Raw genomic sequence first — 21,375 nt, 5'->3', positions numbered from 1 at the left:
CGCTACACAGTTCAATAGTACTGCAATTGGTTTTCAAGAACTGTGTTAGTCTGTCAATCAAATGGAAATGGATTGTGTGTCACAGATCCCAGGACGTTCAGAGACCCCCTGCAGGGGCACCTTACACCGCCCTTTATATTGTTAAAACAAAAGGCCAGTAACAGGCACTGGGCCTTAAATTCACATGGGATTTACTCTGTTCTTGTTTTTATGTTATTTCTATAGCTTGAAGAAGATTGTGTAGATTCAAACATGACCCTGTTTAAATGTAACTCTTAAGGGGCTCCAGTGATGTCTTGTCCTGTACCTGTAAGTATATTGGTGTCACGTTCACACACTTATTATAATTTACCATGTTTGTACTGATCGATTGTATATTCTTGTTTTTTATTTACCTTGTTTTCATGGTGAACTTCTGAAGGCTAGTCTAAAAGACTAAAGAAATGATAGAATTCCCATGATCGTCTGAGAGGTAATGAGTCGAGCTGTCAGATGGTAAATGGACTCTAGATTATATATCACTTTTCTAGTCTTCTGATTACTTAAAGCGCTTTTACACCGCAGGTCACACCTACACATTCACACACTGATGGTCGAGGCGTCTATGTGATAACTTTTCCCATTCGTACGCTGACGAAGCAACAGGGGCAATTTAGGTGGACACATTGAACATGTTGTTGCAGGAGCTGGGGATCAAACCGGGGACCTTGCAGTTCAAAGATGATGACTACCCACTGAGCCACAGCCACCCCAGATAAACGCAGTGGAGCAAAAAGTGCAGGCCAATATCCTTTAGAATGTAAAGATGTAAAGGTTAAGAAAAGGCACAATTGAGTTAATAAACCAATCAATTTAGTTGATTAAATGCAGCCTCATATTTTAAGACAAAATCTGTTTTTTAGTCGCCCTAACGAACTCTTGCACTCTTTGCACTTTCCACTTTTTGCACTTTGCACTTTGTGCTTATTTGCACTTCTGGTGAGATGCCAAACCTCATTTTGTTATCCTATACTTGTATATGTGTATGACAATAAAGTTGAATCTCATCTCATCTAAAGCTCTTCTGGTTGTCCTGCTGCTGTCCACCGACAGATGGCGCCCTCCTCCCGGCCTCTCCCACAACAGCTGTGCTGCTGCTCCAGCACAAACAGAGAGCGAGCAGTCCGCTCGGGCTTTCCTCGACAGTGTGAGCAGCTCTCACGAGCCTCGTAGGAAAAACGTTTTCCGGTTGGGTTTTCAGCGTTTTTGAAGCGACTCTGGACGTTTGATTGTGAGATTTCTCACTGTCGCTTTTTTTTTTTTAAACCAGGGGGTCCAGAGACCTCCAGGACGGGAAGCAGACTGCTGCCAGGTCCAGCAGCACCGCAGTCCGTCCTGTGTGATCCAGAGTGTTAACGCAGCTGTATGGAGACCCGGATCTGACAGAGACCCACCCACAATGGTAAAACTGAAATCTTATAAAGCGTTTACAAGCGATATGTTAAGGAAGCTGACACTTTTCTGTTCATGTGACTGAGATTTCAGCTTGTTAAAACACTTTAAGAGTCTTGCGCAATCCCAGAGAGTAAAGGAGGGTGAACAGGTTTGAGCCAGAACTGTGAAGGGTTAACAAAAAGCAGAGGATTAAAACTAAAACTACTGCAAAAATAATTAGTTACAGATGTGGAGGCTATATTACAAGTGGCTCGTTGTGTTTGAATGTCAAAGCTTCAAATCTACATGTAAATTTGACATGAATTAAAGGGAGGCGTTAAGCTCCAGAAAGTTGAGCTGTGAGACTGAAGTAACTTAATTGTTGTTTGCACTTTACTGGAAAATAAATATTTTATATATATTAATATTGGTGTGTGAAAGAGAAATGTAAAATAAAGAAGGTAAATAAACTAATAATAATCTATACAAATCAAAATATCAGACTGTGTTTGTAACTTTTTTTAGCTTCAGTGAATGAAGTTACTCTGATTTAGCAACAAGCTCAGGGTCCATGTTAAAATGCAGTTAGAGCCGGATGTTTTTTTCCAGATAAAAATCAGACCATTAAAGAAGAATTTTGGATAGCAGCTTGAGAGGCAGGATTTCTAGGAGCCTCCGGACCCTTGAAAACAAAGTAACAGCACCAGGAGAAGGAACAAAAGTAATGTTTTAAATGCAGTTGAAAACCACTTTGTTAGAGTAAGAATATGGCACTGTTCCTGCCGGTGGCTTTAAAAGAAAACAGATCGAGCAAATGAAGCTTTCATTTCTCAGCTGAGTTACCGCAGAGCAACAAAAATACCACTTTCACTAGCACACCATTCAATTCTCACAACTCGGCAACACATTCTTTCATAGGTAAAAGTCACAAAACATGTTGTTTTTTAAAATCACTGCAGGCTATTTCTTTCTGTGTTCTACCTGAAATGGATTTCCTGTTTTCACAAAGTGAAGCACCTGACGTGTGAAACATGTTCTCACGCTTTGAGTGTCTTCTCCAGAACATCAACAAGTGATGTGATCACTGACACACACAGCACTTTCATAACAGCATCAGTGTGTTTATTGCAGTGTGGCACACACCTCCAGGAGTCTCTCTTGATTTTCCTTCACTTTCTTTGTCAAGGTGTCACATGACATTTTTTTTTCTCAACCTAAATGCCTCCTTACTTTTCTTCAAAAAACATCTGCGATGCCTCCCTTGTTCCTCTTCGCTCTCTGTCACTGGAAACATTGAGATATTTGTAAGAGCGTACCAAAAAACACAGACAAAAACTGCAGTCCAAACTCTGTCATGACCCTGAGTCCAAACTTTGTGCCGCCTGCAGCAAGTTTAGACTGCGTTTTCAGCCTTATCAGCAGGAGAGTTACCTTTGAGTAAAGCCTGACAAACAGTGGTACAAAGAGAATATAAAGTGTCTCCCTAAACCAGCCCTAGTTTTACTTACCTTTGGGTCCATAAAAGGAAACCTTGAACCTTGAATTCTTACATGACTGACTTCCAAGAATGTCCCCTCCAGGTAGCCCAACATGAGAAGTGAAGGCCACATAGAGCGGGTATTATTTTCACCATGTTGCATTACGTGAAGTAGAAAAACAGGAATCCTGACCTGATGCTCACAAGTTGTGGAGGACATTTTCAAATAAACAATGTTGAAAAAATAAAAGACCAATCAAGATGAATCAGCCGCTTTGATAGAGGTTTGCATAGAAATGATAAAACTCGTGGATTAAAAACACGCAGAGGCTTTTTTTTCAGTTCAGGTAGAAGCTGATATATCTGACTGCTTCAACAGCTGTTGATTTGACATGATTTGTCTCGTATCTGACAAACTGAGGCCTCTCAAGTTAAATGGATTTTAGTCCCAGGTGTTCTTGTTTGTTCGTTTTGATCATGTCTGTGTGTTTTGTTGTGTGTAGCTGCTCACAAACCAAACATGTCATAACTTCAGGACATTTATTTACCTCAACGCGTCCCGTCTTATGATCTCATTTTTTAAAAATTGCTTTAGTGACTTCCATTTCTGAGGACGAGATCGCAGAAGTCAAGGCTATGAGGAAATGATGAAACCAGCAACAAGACTTTTCTTATCTCATGTTAAAGGAATGTCAAGCTAGGTTAAGACAGTTCTTATTTACACACATTTTCAATAACCTCAGGACAAGAAAGGAAGATGCCAAACTTGTGAAAAACCTGTCATTAAACGATGGATCCTGTTGAGAGTCCGGCCTATACGAGGACGAGTAAACACGCTCTACATGAGGCCCTCAACGTGAGGCAGGATTTCACTTGTACTGGCAGGAAGTCAGTGCTCCAGATCCACGTCACGTTTAGAATCAAAGTGTTGACTGTTTCGAAAAGACGCCTCTCCAGGAAGACCGAACAGTGTGAATCCCAAGAAGCTGCTGCTCCCTGCTGTCCAGTCAGTGAGGCTCACTGTCATTCACCACTTAGGTTCACTGTGGATTATTTCAATCTGTCAGTTATTTCGAATGATTTGGGAAGAAATATGTGACAGTAGAATGTTATTTGAAAAATACACTGATTTTAGCCTCGTTCTTTTATCCTGACAAGGTCATCCTTTGGAGACTTTAATGATGTGTAAAAATGAATAAATTGAATAGACATGACGACTGCACACAAGTTGATGTTTGTTAGATATTTATGGTCTTGGTCTTTCCTTGGTCTTGATCCCTAAATGTCTCGGTCTCGTAGCACTCTGGTCCCCGGTGTGTCCTGGTCTTGGTTAATGTGGTTTTGAGCACAACATATTATTTAACTGATGCAGAAAGAGTTGTAAAGAACACAAGTGTTTCCACAATGTGTCCTGAAAAAACCCCCACAAATCCAGCTGACATGGGAACGTGTAGGACCAAAGTATTTCGGATGTACCAGCTAACAGCTAGCCACATTTAGCTCGACCGTCGTGTTTGCTTTTACTCTGAAGCTGCGTTTGACCGCGCGAGGTGACACCTTTCGATCGTCGAGACGAGCTGTTCATCTCGTTGCACAGCGTACGCTGTAAGAACTGAAGACATAATCTGTCGTCGTGTGTGAAGTCCATCACATTTTCAAAAATCGTTCAAGATTTTAAGCCCTTGACGCCTATTGTCGCGAATTTGCTATTGCCGCTTCTGCACCAAATGCAGCCAAAAATAGCGTCTGTATTCTTCACTGCCTGTTGATGCACTTTCAATACATACCTAGGAACCTTTTGCAAGCAGAACAACATCAGAACAACATCCGTTTGATGTTGTGCTATTATTATGTAATATCTATTCATGTGCTATTTTCAAAGAAACGTTCTCAACTTAGTTTAGCATCTACCTGAAAGCAGAAACATGTAAAAGTTTTAATACTTGGAAACAAATTCAGGCGTCGAGGGGTTAAAATCTTGTGGTGTGTGCCAGGCTTTATTCCGCGAGCTGAGCTCATCACACCTGTACTTTAAATCATCTTCAGTGGAAATGAAAGCGGAGGGGCTCCGGAGCCCAACGAGTGTGTTAACACAAAACACCTGAGAATTTTGTTATGGCGAGGTGCATGTTTGAACGCAAACGGATAAATCTTTCACCCTCAAAGTTTACTGGCTTTAAATCCTCCACGTGAAGTTGTCTGAGCCAAATCGTGTTTACCTGCAGCTAGACAAAGTCGATCTGTTTGTCGAACCAAAACTGGCCTTTTAAAATGTGAACGTGCTCGTCGGATTGAAGTTTGACCCAGAAGTGGAATTGCACAAGTGGAATTGTTGTCTGCAGTCGGAGATAACCAGAGGCAACAGGGAACGCTTGGATCACATTAAACCATAAGAAGGAGCAGCAATTAAACAATGTGAAGTTAATAATTGATGCCGATGGTCAGTCTGCTTTGGTCTGTCATAAAGAAGGGTCAGTGTGTTTCTCAACCTGTTAAACAGTCCTGAGCAGCTTTAAAGAGCAGCTGCTTCGACGTGTGAGTGTGATCTGATGAATGGAGTCAAAGCTTTAGTTTAAAAGTGGACTCATTGCCTGAAGCCGGAGGACTTCTTTCAGAGTATTCTCTGTGTAAAGTTACAGCGTTTGTTTGACTGCCTGGAGACGTGATGCACATGTGCAAACAACACAAGGCTTCAAAGGAAGCGTGATAAAACCCAAAGTGCTTCACGCTTAAAAACCGAGCAGATGTAAAAGTCCTCCCCTGATTTCACCTTTTCTTCTCCTTCATGTTTTCGCTTCCTGATGGCCTTCAAACTGTGGTGATTTTAGGACTCGTCTGTTTCATTTTACCGCCTTTGTAAAAGTCTTTGTAACCTGGATTAAAAAAATAAAATAAAAATGGTTTTAAGGTTGTTATTCCCAAATGTAAATAAAAAGTCTGACACTTGGAACATGTCAAATCCTGCACAAGATGCTCCAGTTTGTTTCCTCGGGGAAATCCTGCATAACTTTTTTTTTTTTTTTGTCCCGAAGAGTTCCAAGAATTGTGTAAACAATTTGCTCGGTGAGTTCAGAGCAGCAGGATGTCGTTCAGAAAAGTGTGATAAGGTCCGATGTGTAAATTGGAGCAGACTTTGTCTGAATCTAAATATGATGAGAGATGACCTACATGTCTTATCTCCTGAAGCAGTGAAGGAGTGTCCCTGCTTATTGGGCTGGGCCTGAAGTGCCTGGCTGGACTGCACACAGGGAACTAATGTTTGCCACATGTTTCCTCGACAGCTCGACACCATGGCTGCTGCTCTCGCTCTGCTCGTCTTTTTCCTCCACATCTTCTCCTCCGCAGCGCTGGAGTCATCCTCGCAGCAAGGTACGTTGACTCATTCAGATATTCATTTAAAAAAAACAAAAAAAAACCTGGAGTTTAACTGCATAGCATGAGCACTTTTAGATTTTTAAACTTTTTTTCCACATATTGTGTCATATTGTGTGTGCACTTTTCTTGAACTGCTGCACATGGAAAGATGTTTTCTGCTCATTTTTGAATGTTTTTTTTTCAGTCCTTGCTTTTTGAAAGGAATCAAAAAAAATTGCACAAGATCAGGTGGAATGAATGCTTGAGAAAAATGTTTTTTTTTTTTTTTTTATTATTATAAATTAGCCACAGAAGATTTGGAGCCCAGGAGAGAATCTCTGTCTGGTTGCTTTGTTCCTGAGATGTTTTGGACTTTTAAATGGACGTGAAGTGTGTGGCACAGCAGCCAGACTCTGCTCAGAGAGCCGCGTGGAACAGCCAGTGGAGTTTCTAGTGAAGTGGCTTCCCAAGAATTCTGGAAAGCGGAGAGTACTCCACCACTGAACAATGGCATGCTGTGCTTAGTGCGTAGAGGCCCCGCTCTCTGCTCAAGTGCCCCTCAGTGGTGGTTGAAAGGCTGCACATTTACATACATGGAACGTATTTTGTCCACAGACGTAAACAAGGTCTGCACGGACAATAAAACTCCCATAAGGACATCCTGTGCTTTTGTCTTGTTACGTAACACAGTCAGTAATTTAGCAGAGGCGTGGACCAAGGACGGGCTCCCCTCTTCTCCGGCTCTCTGCAGATACATTCGGTTACATTGGGTTTTTGTTGCATGTCCCTATTTGGCATCGGACAAGGCCGCTCTGTACAGGCACGTTTTCCACCTCTGTTGAACTGTGCGCACTGCCAAATGAAAATCAGTCATGCTTTCAGGTTTCTTCGTGCACTTTCAGAAGAGCTTTACAGACTTCGAACAGTCTGCAGATGTCTGCTCAGCTGCCTCGTAGTCCTGCGTTTGTTGTGAAAGGATTCCCTCCCTCAGTAAAATGTGAGGATTGTTGTGTTGAACGGCTGCTCGTCCTGTATGGAAGGACTGTCTTCCCGTCCTCCATGTGAAGTCGAGGGCCGAGCTGATACGGGACACAGCAGGAACGTTCATGTTTAGAGATGCGTCTTTACTTTCTCCCCTCAGCTGAGGTTTGATTTCTTTGATTGGCTTCGTGTTGTGCGAACATCTTGAAACATGTTTGGAGTGACACACACACACACACACACACACACACACACACACACACACACACACTGCAGACCTGCTCCACTATCATGGAGTGTGTCTGACACTGCTTCACTGTGAGGAAGGTGAGCTGCACATTTTCAGGATCTCAACGGCCTGTCATCATCCAGAAAGGGTCAAACGGGATGAAGGTGACCCGACACATTACAAAGAACTCTCCCCACATTGAGACATGTTGTTTCCTCATTGTGCATGATGTCTGAGTTCTTTCAGGTAGCATGTCTGGATGGATGATGGCTTGTAAAGAGGACTTTTAATGAAGTGCACCTCTGTCCTTCAATTCCTTTCTTTCCTGTTTTCAGAGAACTCCACATTTTTCAGATTGTTGAATTAATAAAGTAAACCAGAAGAGTGTTTCTTTGTACTCTATGTTGCTCAGCCAAAACACTTTTACGTAAACACTTTGGCTTAGCTCTTTTATTTTAGCGTCCAAAAGGACCAAAGCTTTTGAAAAAGCAGAGCCACAGTCATTTTTTCGTCTTGTTTTTACCTGCTGACTCTTCCTGTGCGCAGAATGGAAAAAAGGTGTCGACATCGTTCGACTTTTCACAGAATCGTCTTGTCGTTTAAAAATCGGGTTTCTTGACAAAAATACTTAAATCCTCCAGCTTCAGCCACTGATGCTGTACTGCGTTAGAGGTTTCTAGCCCTCTCTGAATACTGAATACTGAACTGGAAAATGTCCTTTGAAGATCGCTGCCATTGTTGTGAAAATAAAACCCTGGGAACATTGGGAGGACTTTAAGAGTTTCATTTTTTTTTTTTTCTTTGTGGAAATGCAAGAGACGTTTCCTTTAAGAACGCCCAAAATAACTCCTCTCTCTCTTTATTTACCGGAGCGACCAGCCTTTGACTTGAACGGTACCCGCTCTGGGGAATAAGTGCTTTTTCCTCCCTGACCCTGACCCACACTGATGAATCTCTGAGGAGTCAGGGCGTTTGTTCTCGTGTGAGCCCTTGTGTTGGCTGTGGAGGTGCCACAGTCTGTGTTTTGCCCATAAAGCTTGTTAAGCTCCAGTAATGAATGAGTAGGACATTGTGGCCTTAAGCCAAGGAAGGAAGTAGCTTTTGTAAACGTCGAGGACGAGGTATTTCCCCCCTGAGAGTCGACTGATTGATGCGTGAACACGTCACGCTCTGTGTGCTCACAGGAAAGACATTAACAAACGCTTCCCACCAGAACGCCGTGTGCACGCTGAAAGATGCTGCAGCGAGAACGCCTCGCACTCAGCGAGCTGCCGTACGACCAGAGGGGCATTATGGGTAATGTACGTACCTGAAATGAAGGGTACAAACGAGTTCTTTGAAGCACATTAATGTTAACTGCTGTTTCCTGCTTCCTCTTTAATCAGGGGAGGAAATGCCTCTCGACTTATCAGAACAGATCGAGCGCGGCTGTTTAGGCTCAGCACTCGGACAGAAGAGGCTCACGCTGTAAACATGTTTACGTGGCGAGGTTGGCGGTAATTAGCCTCGGGAAGAGGAGCGGGATGATGAGAGCGCGTGGTTAATTGATAATAAGTTCTGGGTAATTGTTGTGTTTGCTTTGCAGCAGTAACGGCTGTGTTCAGTTCCACTGTGCTCATGTTTGCTTAAACCAGCAGTGAACTCTGAGCAGCAGCTGCTGAGCAAACACAGCAGCACTCACTGAGAGCAGAGCACAGGAGCACGCTGGAGGGACGCGAGGAACATGCTATCGTTCAATAAGATCCTAAACATGTCGTATTCAGTATTTAATGGCATGACAGCCGATAGTCTGCGTGTGATCCAACATTTATCCTGAGCGACGCTGTGTCCTATCAGCCGCTCAGCGTCTAGATCGACCTCCGCTGAACAAACTCATGTTTTTAAAGTCCTTTTCTTCTTCTCTTGTGAACCCAGCTGACTAAACGTGTCGGTTCTCTTCAGATCTGTTCACTCGAAGTAAAGCACAAGAAAACTGGGTTCATGAAGGATTCTGGGGAGAGAAAATAAATCGGCTCCAGACATGTTACAGACTTTCTTTCTTAGATCTGTGTTGGGTAGAGATAGATATAAATGTACACTTTTATTGTGTTTATCCCTGAAATGCAGAAAAGAGTGTCATTCATTATGATGATGACGGTTTCTCAAGTGGAAAGTGTCTGTGCATGTTCATGTTTCACCGCCTGACTTTCTGGAGGGTGATAATGCTCGTTGTTATCCATATAGCGCCCTCTGCTGGTGACAGAGAACTGCACATGTAATACAATGGAACTCAAATGAAATGCTTTTTGACTGGTAGATGAATGGAGTAATATCTGTGCATGTTTGCGATACAATTATCTGATACAAAAGTCAGTGGATAAGCTGATATTATCGGCTGGATGAGTAATCAGTCGAGCTCCAGTTCAAACCACCGATGTGAACTTTTTACACCTGAGAATGTGACGCTGCAGATGATGTGTTTCCTGTTATCAATATGAAACAAACATGGTTCATGAATGTACCTGGCATGAGATCCACCTTCACACACGCGCATGCTTATTTCCCTTCAACAAAGCGCCCCTGCTGCCTAAGGCCCGAAATATGCTCAACGTTAGATACGCAGCCGACAATGCAGGATACGCACTTGCGTACCTGCCGTTGGTGGTCGCACCAAAATGCGCAAGGTACAACTAGAGGCGCTCGTGGGCTTAATATATACAGTCGCTGGTTTCTATGGTTTCCCCGGACGTTTGGCGGTTGATGTGCATATAGGAGGCGTTTTTTAAAAAATGACGGAGCAGGACACTATGTTTGAGGAGCGTTTGATGGATATGGTTCGTGATTATAACCATCTTTATGATATCCGTTTCAGGACCACACAAACGGTAGACAAACCGAGCTCTATTTGGCTGCCTGCCCCCTACAGTTACGTTTGGACTTTGCGAGTATAAGCAAAGACAACGCGAGTGACAATCAGAACGCGTACGTGTCCGTTTGGTACTAACGTTGAGCATATTTCGGGCCTAAAGCTAACCTGGGGAAACCCTTCTTTTTTTTTTTTCCATCCACTTGAGCACATGCAGCCTTTTTCTTATCCTCAGCTTTTGTGTGGTTTGCAAATGAATATATGAAGGAAGACGTTTTGTTTGAGTCAAGGTTGAAAATTAACGTGGTGACTGGGATATAAGCTCGCAGGTAACGTGTGATGCATCTTCTCAAAGATCATGTCGGCATCCCTTTCGATAACTTACCAAGATCTTAGTGTGTTTAAAGGTCACTCATTTGTGCACAGAGTCAATACTCTTTTTCCTGCACAAGTGTTTTCATGCAACATCACTGTTAGTTAATCCAGTGTTATAATAAAGTCGTTCTGGCCGGTGCTTTTCCATCCCTCATCTGACACGACCAGAGCTTTTAAAGGGAAAGTGATATATTCTGGGCACAGCGGGTCGAGATCATGTGTTGGCTTCTCTTCCTCATCCAGCTCTTACAGCGTAACTTCTTTCACCTTTGGATTTGATCTTTTAGCTTGGGAAAACACGTCTCCCATGGAAGGCAGCAAACCTTTCAGAAACAAAGAACAAAACACAATATCTGGAGCATCACTGACAGCATCGTGGGCTTGTTCTGACTGAAGGGAGTAAGATGCATTCACACCTGACTTGTTTGGTGCGCTTTGTCTGATAGTTTGTTTGGTGGTGGGGGGGGCTTCAATGCGTTCCTGAACAAACAAGGGAAGCGAACCAAAAAGCAGTGCATTGTGGGGGGTTGAAGGAATGCTAACAACATCAGCCCTCAGTCCTCCTTGCAGGTTCAGTCCACATACCTGTGGTTACATGTCGCTCTACTCGCTTTAACCTGAAACAGCCCACATATAACTTTATCTTCATTTGACAGATGAAAATACTGACAAGCTGCGCGGCGCTACAGGACGCCTTTCTTCCACTGCGGTTTACGTTCAGGTCGTAGTGCAGCATTAGGCCGGAGGGCAGCAGCTACTGACTCAACAAGTGACTCTGACTCTGACTCGACTGTGCACGAGATCTGGAAGGCTTCGATGCACCTGACAAAGTGCAGTCTGTAAGCAAACCGAACCGAACCACTGTGACAACACAACACAGCTGAGTCACAGCGAGTCCACCGAAAAAACACCTCAACAACTAAACCACTATTTAATTCAATCCAACATTTACTTACGCTTTCTGTGTTTTTATAGCAAAATTAAAATCACAATTTTTAGAATTTTACCATTTTTGTAGAGTTTAAAAAAACCCCTCAAAGCTCAGATATTACTTTAAAATCAGCAAAAATACAGACTGGCCACCATTTATTTCAGGATGTATTGCATACAGAGTACATTGGACAGGAATGTGCCTAAACACTCTTATGAACCCCAACGGGAATATCATAAATCAATCTGGAGAAACATTTGTTCACACACACATTTTCCCGTCTCATTGAAATTACAAAGCAGCCAGCTGTCGTGATTTATCATCATGAAGAGAGCCATAAAACAGCTCACATTGCTGAGTGTCAAATTGATTTTTCTCGTCATCCTGAGCTCAGCACAGTTCCAAGAAGGGCTGCCGATGTGGTAAACAGCTTATTTTTACCCTGTAGCACCCCTTCCATGAAGGACCCCGAGCGGGCCAAAGGTATTCTTCATTTGCTCCCAGCGCTGCAGAGGAGCCATCTTGTCCTCACACGTCTCAGCACTCAGCCAGCTCAGGCGTGCGTGCGTGCGTGCATGTGTGTGCATGCGTGCGTGTGTGTGTGTGTGTGTGTGTGTGTGTAAATGTTCCTGTCATCAGTAATGCTGCTGCTGTCCCCAGAATCACTGATCACAAACGCTCCTGGTAACACAATCAGCAGCCTTTACTCAACTGAACGTAATTAAATAAAGCTCCTTCAGCTCTAAATTTAAAGGGACAGTCACACTTCAGCTCGCCCAGTGTTACTCTGTGTCATGCAGATCTGTTTCTGTCCACTTATTAGTAGTGAGATGCTCTCGGTGTAACCTATGTAAATACTATTCTGTGAACTTTTAAATGACATTTAGAGGCATTTAGAACATTAGTTAACTAACGTGGTATTAAAGGCTTAAACACTTCGCCTTCATGCTGTCACTCTGACCGGTTTCTCAAGAAACTGTCGGCGTTTAAAAGACATAATCCTGATGGTGACACGCTCACTGTATTCAGCCCCACTTCAAAACGAACAAACGATCCCTTCAACATTTCTTTAAAGTCCTGTGACAGATCTATGTCTATGTAGATAAAGGTTTTTAAATATGACGACCGCCATCATTCGGCCCTAAAGGTGCACTTAAGAAAACAACGTTTGACAGTTGTCCCACATTGTCATCGCATGCAGTCAATGACTGCATATGTTTTTACAGCTAGTTCACATAAAACGTGGCTACTTACTGCTCAGTATTTACAAAAAAAAAACAACAACAACTCAATAGTCCTTCAGTTTGTGAAATCTATCTATTCAAAGCCACAGCCAATTACATCACAGCATTCACAGTGATTCACCCGCTTTCCATTGTCTGACTCACAATGGACAGTTATGATCACCGAGGACACACCAGAAACAGATGTGGTCATTATTATTCCACATGTGCTTCTTTGTGTGAAAATATGGCGCCCGTATTACTAACCACACACTTTGGTCATTATACAGCATCAAGCTCCTCGGAGCATGCTGCAGACGTAAGACGGCAAAACACACGAAAACAACGGATAAACAACACAACAATAACGTCTTTACAGGATATTCCTGTGTTTTGTTTGTGTTGTATTCTGACGTTTACAGTGTATGTAATTTGCGAGTGCAGAAAAAATGAATGTAGACACAGCTGTGGTTGAAAACGCTGAGAATCAGAGCTCTGCGGTGGCATGGTTTGAGTGCGGGCTGCAGAACAGGAGCCACATCCTATTTTCTGTGCAAATGCTTTTCTGAGTAAAGAGAAACCTGCTCCACAGCAGCCATGGCAGTGAACTCTCCTGCTGCAGCTTTCGCAGGAAAAGCTGAGCGACTTCCAGGAAAACGTTGATTTTGGCCCCGTGGCTTGGCTGCTCGCAGGAGTTCCATCTATCAGCCTGTCTCTGAGGTGGAGCGCGACAATGAGTCACAGCGGCTGCAAACAAGAAATATAGGAAAACGGAGCCAACCATAACTGATAATGAATGTAATTATTCTCTCTCTCTCTGTGTGTGTCCCCCCCACAGCGCTCCCACAGAGAGCTCCACACCTCACCGGCTGCTCCTCTGCCAACATGGAGACGTTCCGCTGCCGATGGAACGTGGGGACGTTTGAAAACGTCTCTGAGCGAGGAGATCTACGCTTGTTCTACACCAATAAAGGGTGAGGAGGACACATCTGTGATCACCAACACAGATATGTGTTTTCAGTTCTGTGGTTTATTCTCTTGTGTTTGGATTGTGAATGATTACTGAGGACTGCAGACACCAAACGCCTGGACTGTCCACGTCTGGAAAAAAAATGTTTTGTTGTTTCATTTATTTAAATTTAAAAAAGAAAAAGAAAAAACCCCCAAAACAAAGCAAGATTTAAAACGGTAAATGTTCACGTCTATTTTATTAGAAACAAGAACAAAAGGATCTTTTGAAGTGTTTTTTTTAACCTGACTTTTCTCTTTGATTTCATGATTTACAGGTGAAGTAAATGTGGAAGGTGGAGAAGTGTACAGATTCTGTTGTATTTGTTCATAACTCTAAACACAAACTGTCTTTGGGGGACATGTGGTCCCTTTAACACTGTTTGAAGATAAAATGCTACGAGAGAAGTTATGATGAAGGCCCGCAGTGACACCCTAACTCTCCTGGTAGCTTTTTACCTCCAAACTGTCTTCAGCCTTTTTTCCCTTTAAATACAGTTGGTGTGTTCAGTTCAGAAAATAAAGCATATGTTTGTTTCACCAAATCTACACAGTGAAGCTTAAATGACACTTCACAGAGACAGTCAGGGATTTTCTTTTTTAAGGTAAATACTTTGGCATCATTAACAGCTGCTAATGATCTTTTTCCTCTGCAGGAATAGATGGCTGTCGTCACTCAGGCTTCAGCCTTTTACAGTCGATGCTCTGGACACACTGTTAATACAGCATTGAGTTTCTCTCCTGATTAAATAAATATGACTTTCCATTTCTTTCTGTCATGGATGAATCAGCTATTTCCTTAACGTGAAACGACTTTCATCCATTTTTACAAGAATTATTAAGATTATTAGTTCTTCAATAAATTATTACTTGGCACTAATGGAATATCTTCAAGGTCGGGACAGCACAGAGGTAGACGAGCTTGTTGTAAATGAACTACAAATGCTTTGCATGCCCCAGCAGTTTCAGCCCCACACACTGATTCTATTAGTTCTTGCTCAACTGCCTTTGACTGTTGACATTGTTTCTGCACTTTATCTGGCATATATCAAGCTGCTGCTCAGTCTTTGTTGACAAGTCAAAAGTCCAGCTGAGCACACTTGTTTTTTAGCCTACTTTTAAAAAGTTGCTCTGAGGACATGACATTACATTGACATTATCGCACAGATTTTATTTGATAATAGATAGATAATAACTGGCAGAGTTTTTTTTAGAACAGCGCTTTTTAGTCACAGTTTTTTCCACTTAAAAAACTTTAAAAAACGGTCTTTGGGAACTGTTTGATGAAAGAAAGAAAAAAAACATCTTTATTCCAACGTCCAGATAAGATTGCTCTGAGGACATGACAGGATAATACTGTTTTTTGTGAAGTAACTATAAAACTACTCGGGTACTTAAACTCCACATTAAGACTCTAACACCATGACAGAACGCTTGTTTAAAGGACAAGCCTGACTATTTATTCTTCTTATCCAATGACAAACTCAAAAGGGACAATGTGTGAAGTTCGTAAAATATCGACCGAGAACAAACTGTGCATTGATTAGCCCAAAACTCAGAGTTCCAGCTGGACATAAAATAAATAAAACAAGAACTGTCCAGTTTATTTGAGACTTTCTCAGAACAGCTCAGCGCACTGTGGCTTTGTTTTTATTAAACTAGAATTAAAGGAGGCGATGGTGCATTTCATAAGGACTATTTTTAGCTGTGGATTTATTCACTTTCTGTCCTAGTGAGTGATTCTAGAAGAAGCTCGTCAGTGCCCCCTAGAGGATAATTACTTTATTTTTTTAACCCCAAAGTCGCTTTTGAGACCAAATGAACATGTTTATTCCTCACTGCTGGTAATCGCATTAAGATCCCAGCCACAGAGAGTTTTAGTTCATTTAGACTGAACGCAGTCTGACTTGTTTCCTGTCATCTCATCCCCCCCCCCCCCCCCTCTGCAGACCCCCCCACCCAGAGTGGAGTGAATGTCCTCATTACAGCACCGACAGGCCGAACGAGTGCTTCTTCAACGAGAACCACACAGTCATCTGGACGGACTACAGCGTCCAGCTCCGCTCCAAGGATGAAGCCATCAATTATGACGAGAAATTCTTCTACGTTCAAGACATCGGTGAGTTTACAGGCTTAGAGCGCCCACCGGTCTGAGGATTTAAAACCCCTATGCAGTGCACCTGACATTATCGCACATGTTTTATTTGCGAGATAATAACTGGCAGAGTTTTTTAGAACTGCGCTTTTTTCTGTGAGCACAAGTCTGTATATTAAAAAGACAAAACAGCAGTTTTCCGGCAATTTTCCCAGAAAATATCCCAAAAGCCACTTACATACAGTTACAGCATCATCACAGCTGTAGGTTAAGGGGGATGAATACACACATATTTAAGTATGGCTCGATGCAAATGGAACTACGAGCTGGAAAGTTTTTCAATCATTTGTATTTCTCTTTTGTTTCCTCCTCTCTTTTCTTCTTTTCATGGCGCTTATGGCTGCTTCCGTTAGCATCATTACAGAACTAGCACAGCTCTTTTTCCTCCCTTCCTCTGTTTTCATTAGTGCCGCTGCTTGATCGTTTCATTGTTTATCTCTTTCTTTGATTCTGTAGATCAGTCACCATGGCGATTTCTTTTTCTTCTTTTATCGTCATTGCCGATGTTAAAATGGTTTCACTTCTTGACGGTTCTGCAGTGCAACCAGATCCTCCAGAGAACCTGAACTGGACCCTGCTGAACGTGAGTTTGACCAAGTCTTACTATGACATCATGCTGAGCTGGAAGCCGCCTCGCTCTGCAGATGTGGAGATGGGCTGGATGACGCTGCAGTACGAGGTCCATTATCGTGACGTCAGCTCTGACCAGTGGGAAGTGGTGGGTGTGAATTCATTTCATTACACTCATGATGATTAGTTAATGCATTTCAAATTCTTGCACCAAAGCTGTGGAATGTGCTTCCTCCAAACCTGAGATCGGTAGACTCCTGTGAAATTTTTATGAGGCAGTTAAAAACACTTTTATTTAGACTTCAGGCTTTTGATTAACCTTTTGCTGTTTTATTCTACTATTTTATCTATTTTACATATTATATGTTTGTTTTGCTGTTTCTGTTTTTAACTGTTAATCCCCTTTTATTGTTGTAAAGCACTTTGTGATCTTTTATCTGTGAAAGGTGCTCTATAAATAAACATTACTTACTTACTTAAGAAACTTTGGCTTTGTTTGAGACCACATGCTACGGTTCTGTCTACTACATAGTCAAACACAAACAACATTTAAATTATGTTCCAGTATGGTTACTTTCAATTATTATCTGCCTGTTGGCTGGCGAGCTCCGTCATTGGATAATCATAAGACTTGAAGACGCTGGCCTTGTCTTCTTGAAAATAAGAGTTGATTGTACATCCACCTCCTGTCAACAGTCTGATTAAAGTGCACTCTTCAGGACTCAAGCATACTTTAATGGAAACATTTCATAATGAATGCTTCATGGAGGAGAAGATTGCCGGAGCACTCAGGTACTTAAAGCTCTCTATCTTCCCCTCAGGTCGACTCTGTGAAAGGCAGACATTGCACCATTTACGGGCTTCAATCAAACGTCAACCACGAGGTGCGGGTTCGGTGCAAGATGCTGGCAGGGAAAGAATTTGGAGAATTCAGTGACTCTGTGTTCGTCCATATGCCATCTAACGGTAAACACCCCCAGCTATGTTTCCAAGCTAGACAGACAACTCACCAAGGCGAAAGCAGGCTATTCAAACTAAAGAGCCGACAGCTGAGCGTCCTTGTCACTCTGAATGAATATTCTCACTTGAAGTTAACAGCTCTTCATTCCTTTCACTCCTCACTGTGTGAATAAAGCCAAAGGGAACATTTAATGCTGAAGGACAGAAAGCTCTGACATCACAGATGAATATTTGTCTAGTCTGTGATTTATTAACAGCTTTGTATTACCTGCTTGACAAGATGTTTACCATAATGACCTCACAATAGGTATTGTTTTAATGTGGATTATTTGTGCATTGCCCTGCCAGTGTCCAGGTTCCCTGTGATGGCCCTGCTCATCTTTGGAGCCTTGTGTTTAGTTGCCATCCTGATGTTGGTGGCCATCTTACAGCAGGAAAAGTAAGTATTTTAGAAACATCTTTGAAAAGCTGCAACATCATCTCTGTTACCGGCGCTGTCATTTACAGCACAACGTGTAAACTTTCATCCGTGTTTATAACGAGGTTTGAAGTCTCACGTGCGTCCTGTTTTCTTTAGACACCCGTCTGTAATACAACATTGACATTTACTTTATCAACTGTTCCTCCCAAAGGTGGATGTTTATTCTCTTGCCTCCCGTTCCTGGACCTAAAATAAGAGGAATTGACTCCGAGCTACTAAAGGTATTCATCTCAATGAAAAAATGCTTGAATATGACTCATGCTAAGTTACTAGCACACAATGAAGAAATTATGCTTCAACCTGAACCAGGGGTTTACAAACGTATGGGGGACATGTGTTTTGTTTGTGTGCGTGTGCTGGTGTGCCTATACTTTATATTTTATGTCCTGCAGCTGGATGGCTCCTACACAGTTATGTTGAACAACATGCAATGCCAATAAAGAGCTATCTATCTTTATACAAAGCTGCCTTTGTGTTTGCACTGGTTTGCGTTGTCCATAGTCGCTGGGGCCGTAACATGAGAGCGCCGAGAACATTTCAAACGGCTGAGTCATTGACGAAGCTTTTTCTTCAGAAGTACTTCAATCTCTGATCGTTCTACTGCAGCTCTCTGCTGCCTCACAACTCTTTGTTCTGACTTATGACAGCTGGAACTGAGTTTTATGACCAGCTAATGTTAAAAAAAATATGTGAACATCTCCCTTCTCTAGCAAAACGTCTCATGTCTCATAGAAGTTGGTTTCTTAATTGGAAATGTGCTTACAGTACAATAATGAGAGGTTTTAAAATGCTATGCAAGGCAAATATAAATGATGTAAATTGCTAGTTATCATTTTACAGCAGGTATGTTTATCATAGTTAAAGTTGTCATGGAGAAGATTTCTGACATGTTTAAATATCTGAATATCAGACAAACCTAGAAATGTTAGATACAAACAAAGAAATCCTTCGGTTACAGCATTATCTAAATCTTAAAAAGTTACAGTTAAATCAGGAAGAACACTTTCACGTTCACGTCTGACTAAGCTGTTTGATCATCTGACTAGATTCGACAGTTTTCGTTTTAAATAGGATGAGAGAAATTGTTTAACACGGAAATTAAAGCTAAGGCTAAAAAAATAACCCCCCCGGGAGTAATAAATAGATTCATGTTGCTTCTATGCGATGTATTCTTTGTATCAACTTCACTTTCTTTAACCTTCAGAAAGGGAAGCTGAGGGAGTTGACGTCCATCCTGGGTGGACCCGCAGATCTGAGGCCTGAGTTGTATAACAACGACCCGTGGGTGGAGTTCATCGATCTGGACATCGAGGAACAGAACGACAGACTGACAGACCTGGACACGGACTGTCTCGTGCAACCGTCCCTGTCCTCAAACAGCACTCCCCTCAACATCGGTTTTAGAGACGATGACTCGGGCCGAGCCAGCTGCTGCGACCCAGATCTCCCAAGCGACCCTGAGGCTTCACCTTTCCACCCTCTCATCCCGAATCAAACTTTCAGCAAGGATGAGTTTCACCCTGATACGTCTGAGCCAAGCTCTCTGCCCCAGAGCCCCACCACCGGGGAGTTTCCCTTTGGAACGACGGGCAGAGAAGCGATGTACACTCTAGTGAGTGAGGTGAGGTCGTCTGGCAAGGTGCTGCTGTCACCTGAGGAAACAACTGAGGCTGAGGAAACCACTTGCAAAGACACCGAGAAAGACACCAAGGCAGAGAAAGAGAAAGAAAAGAAAGAGTTTCAGCTCATTGTGGTGAATCATGATGATGGGGGTTACACGTCAGAACTCAACGCAGGCCAAACTAGCCCAAGGTGGTCATCAGGAGACATGAGGGAACCCCGCGAGACAGACTTGAGCTTGTCGTCCACATCGCCTTATCACGACACAGGCACAAGCCCCATGTCTCCTGTTCCCCCTGCACCGGTCTACACAGTGGTAGAGCGTGTTGACATGCAGAACAGCCTTTTACTGACACCAAATTCAGCACCGGCCCCCCAGCTGATAATCCCAAAGAGCATGCCGACACCAGACGGCTACCTGACCCCGGACCTTTTGGGAAGCATCACACCATAAATCAGCGAACTTTCAGCAAAGTTGTGACTATTTACTCAAAAGCAGAGCCGAGCTTGGGAACAGCCTTTATGATTGAATATACCCAATGACAGCTGTCCTTTACGTCCTCTGGCCTCCTGTCTTCTGACAGGACTACTGAGATGACACTGCTGGCAGTTTGGTATGAAGGACACAGGAATGTGTTTTACTGCAGATGTGAAAAGGGAACCATTTGAAGGGAATAAGCACTGCCTGGGGGCGGATTTGTCTCAAGACTTTCATACTCTGAACCCTCAAAGCAGGACTAAAAAGCTTGTTCTCAAGTCAATGTTTTGCTTTAAGCTGCGTTGACAAGTTCTCAGCAGCAACACTTTTGAATGAGAAGAGACGGACATACAACACCTGTGCGGAGCTTGTTGGTAAACAGTTGCTGACTCACATATCAGGCCATTAAAAGAAAACTATCATTGAATTAGAGTTGTCTTTCTGTTACTAATGACTTTGGGCTCATTGTTAATTCTCTTAGGACGCTATCAGGGTCAGATATTTGGAGGGAGTGTATCTGGTAATAATCTAGTAAGGAGGGCTCTTTGTGTCTGTTATTTGTTGTTATGGGTCAAAACAGGCTTAAAAGCCTTTTAGAGCTGCGGAGTTGTTGACAGTTGTTCTAACATTAACTTGTGATCTTGAGCTTTAAATCAGAACATTCAGACATAAAGTCAAAAGCTTTACATCTGAGAGTTTGTATAAATAAAACTTGTTTTTCTTTTTATAAAATCAGGTCAAATACAAATGATATCATATGTCAAAAAAATGGACCCATAACTGTATAAGAAAAATACATGTGTAGTAAAGTGTTTTCTATTCATGTTTTATTACTTTGCTTTCCTCATTACTAAGTCTTATGGGGTTTTCATATTATGTTTTTGTCACATGAACTCCAAAAAAGGGAAGAATGAACTGTATCGAGCTAACCTTACTTTAATGTGTTTTCATAACCTACAATGTTGTTCACTAAAGTTTGAAACAGTTACATTTTCTAGGTGGAGAAAATAGTTTTCATGGTCAGTCTAATGCGACAGAAATGTTTATGAGTGCATGGACTATAAACGATTAGATTTAGGTCATCAGTGCATTAAATGCACATCTTTAGTTGGGGCTATGTGGACATGATGTGTTGAATTTGTGCAGAATTAAATTTGAAGGAGCCTGTTACAAATATGTCTCTTGTCCTTTTGCTTTTGTGTCTTCTTATTAAAGCAAGCTAGTTCAAGATCTCCACAGTCTTGCAGACAGAGACTTCACATGTAGCCTACGAGC

The 21,375-nt window shown here is 42.4% G+C and overlaps 1 protein-coding gene across 1 annotated transcript; it reads left to right on the top strand.

The window, feature by feature from the left end:
• The first annotated feature begins 1,172 nt into the window (after positions 1-1,172).
• Positions 1,173-21,274, top strand: ghrb (growth hormone receptor b). Its single transcript, XM_079363721.1, has 9 exons — positions 1,173-1,441; positions 6,172-6,259; positions 13,667-13,802; positions 15,786-15,955; positions 16,531-16,709; positions 17,383-17,527; positions 17,870-17,960; positions 18,154-18,223; positions 19,207-21,274. Exons 1-9 carry the CDS (start codon positions 1,439-1,441, stop codon positions 20,074-20,076), a joined length of 1,752 nt encoding a protein of 583 aa, XP_079219847.1. The 5' UTR covers positions 1,173-1,438; the 3' UTR covers positions 20,077-21,274.
• Positions 21,275-21,375: the final 101 nt, after the last annotated feature.

The sequence above is a fragment of the Symphodus melops genome, assembly GCF_947650265.1.
Source record: "Symphodus melops genome assembly, chromosome: 16".
Classification (NCBI taxonomy): domain Eukaryota; kingdom Metazoa; phylum Chordata; class Actinopteri; order Labriformes; family Labridae; genus Symphodus; species Symphodus melops.
Note: the sequence above shows the minus strand (reverse complement) of the source record. Positions and strands in the feature narration are given on the sequence as shown.

What these genes read in the sequence shown, in the direction of transcription:
- ghrb (XM_079363721.1), top strand. An exon ending in GGAGTCATCCTCGCAGCAAG is followed by an intron (nt 6,260 to 13,666) that starts GTACGTTGACTC and finishes TCCCCCCCACAG; the next exon opens with CGCTCCCACAGAGAGCTCCA. An exon ending in CTTCTACGTTCAAGACATCG is followed by an intron (nt 15,956 to 16,530) that starts GTGAGTTTACAG and finishes ACGGTTCTGCAG; the next exon opens with TGCAACCAGATCCTCCAGAG.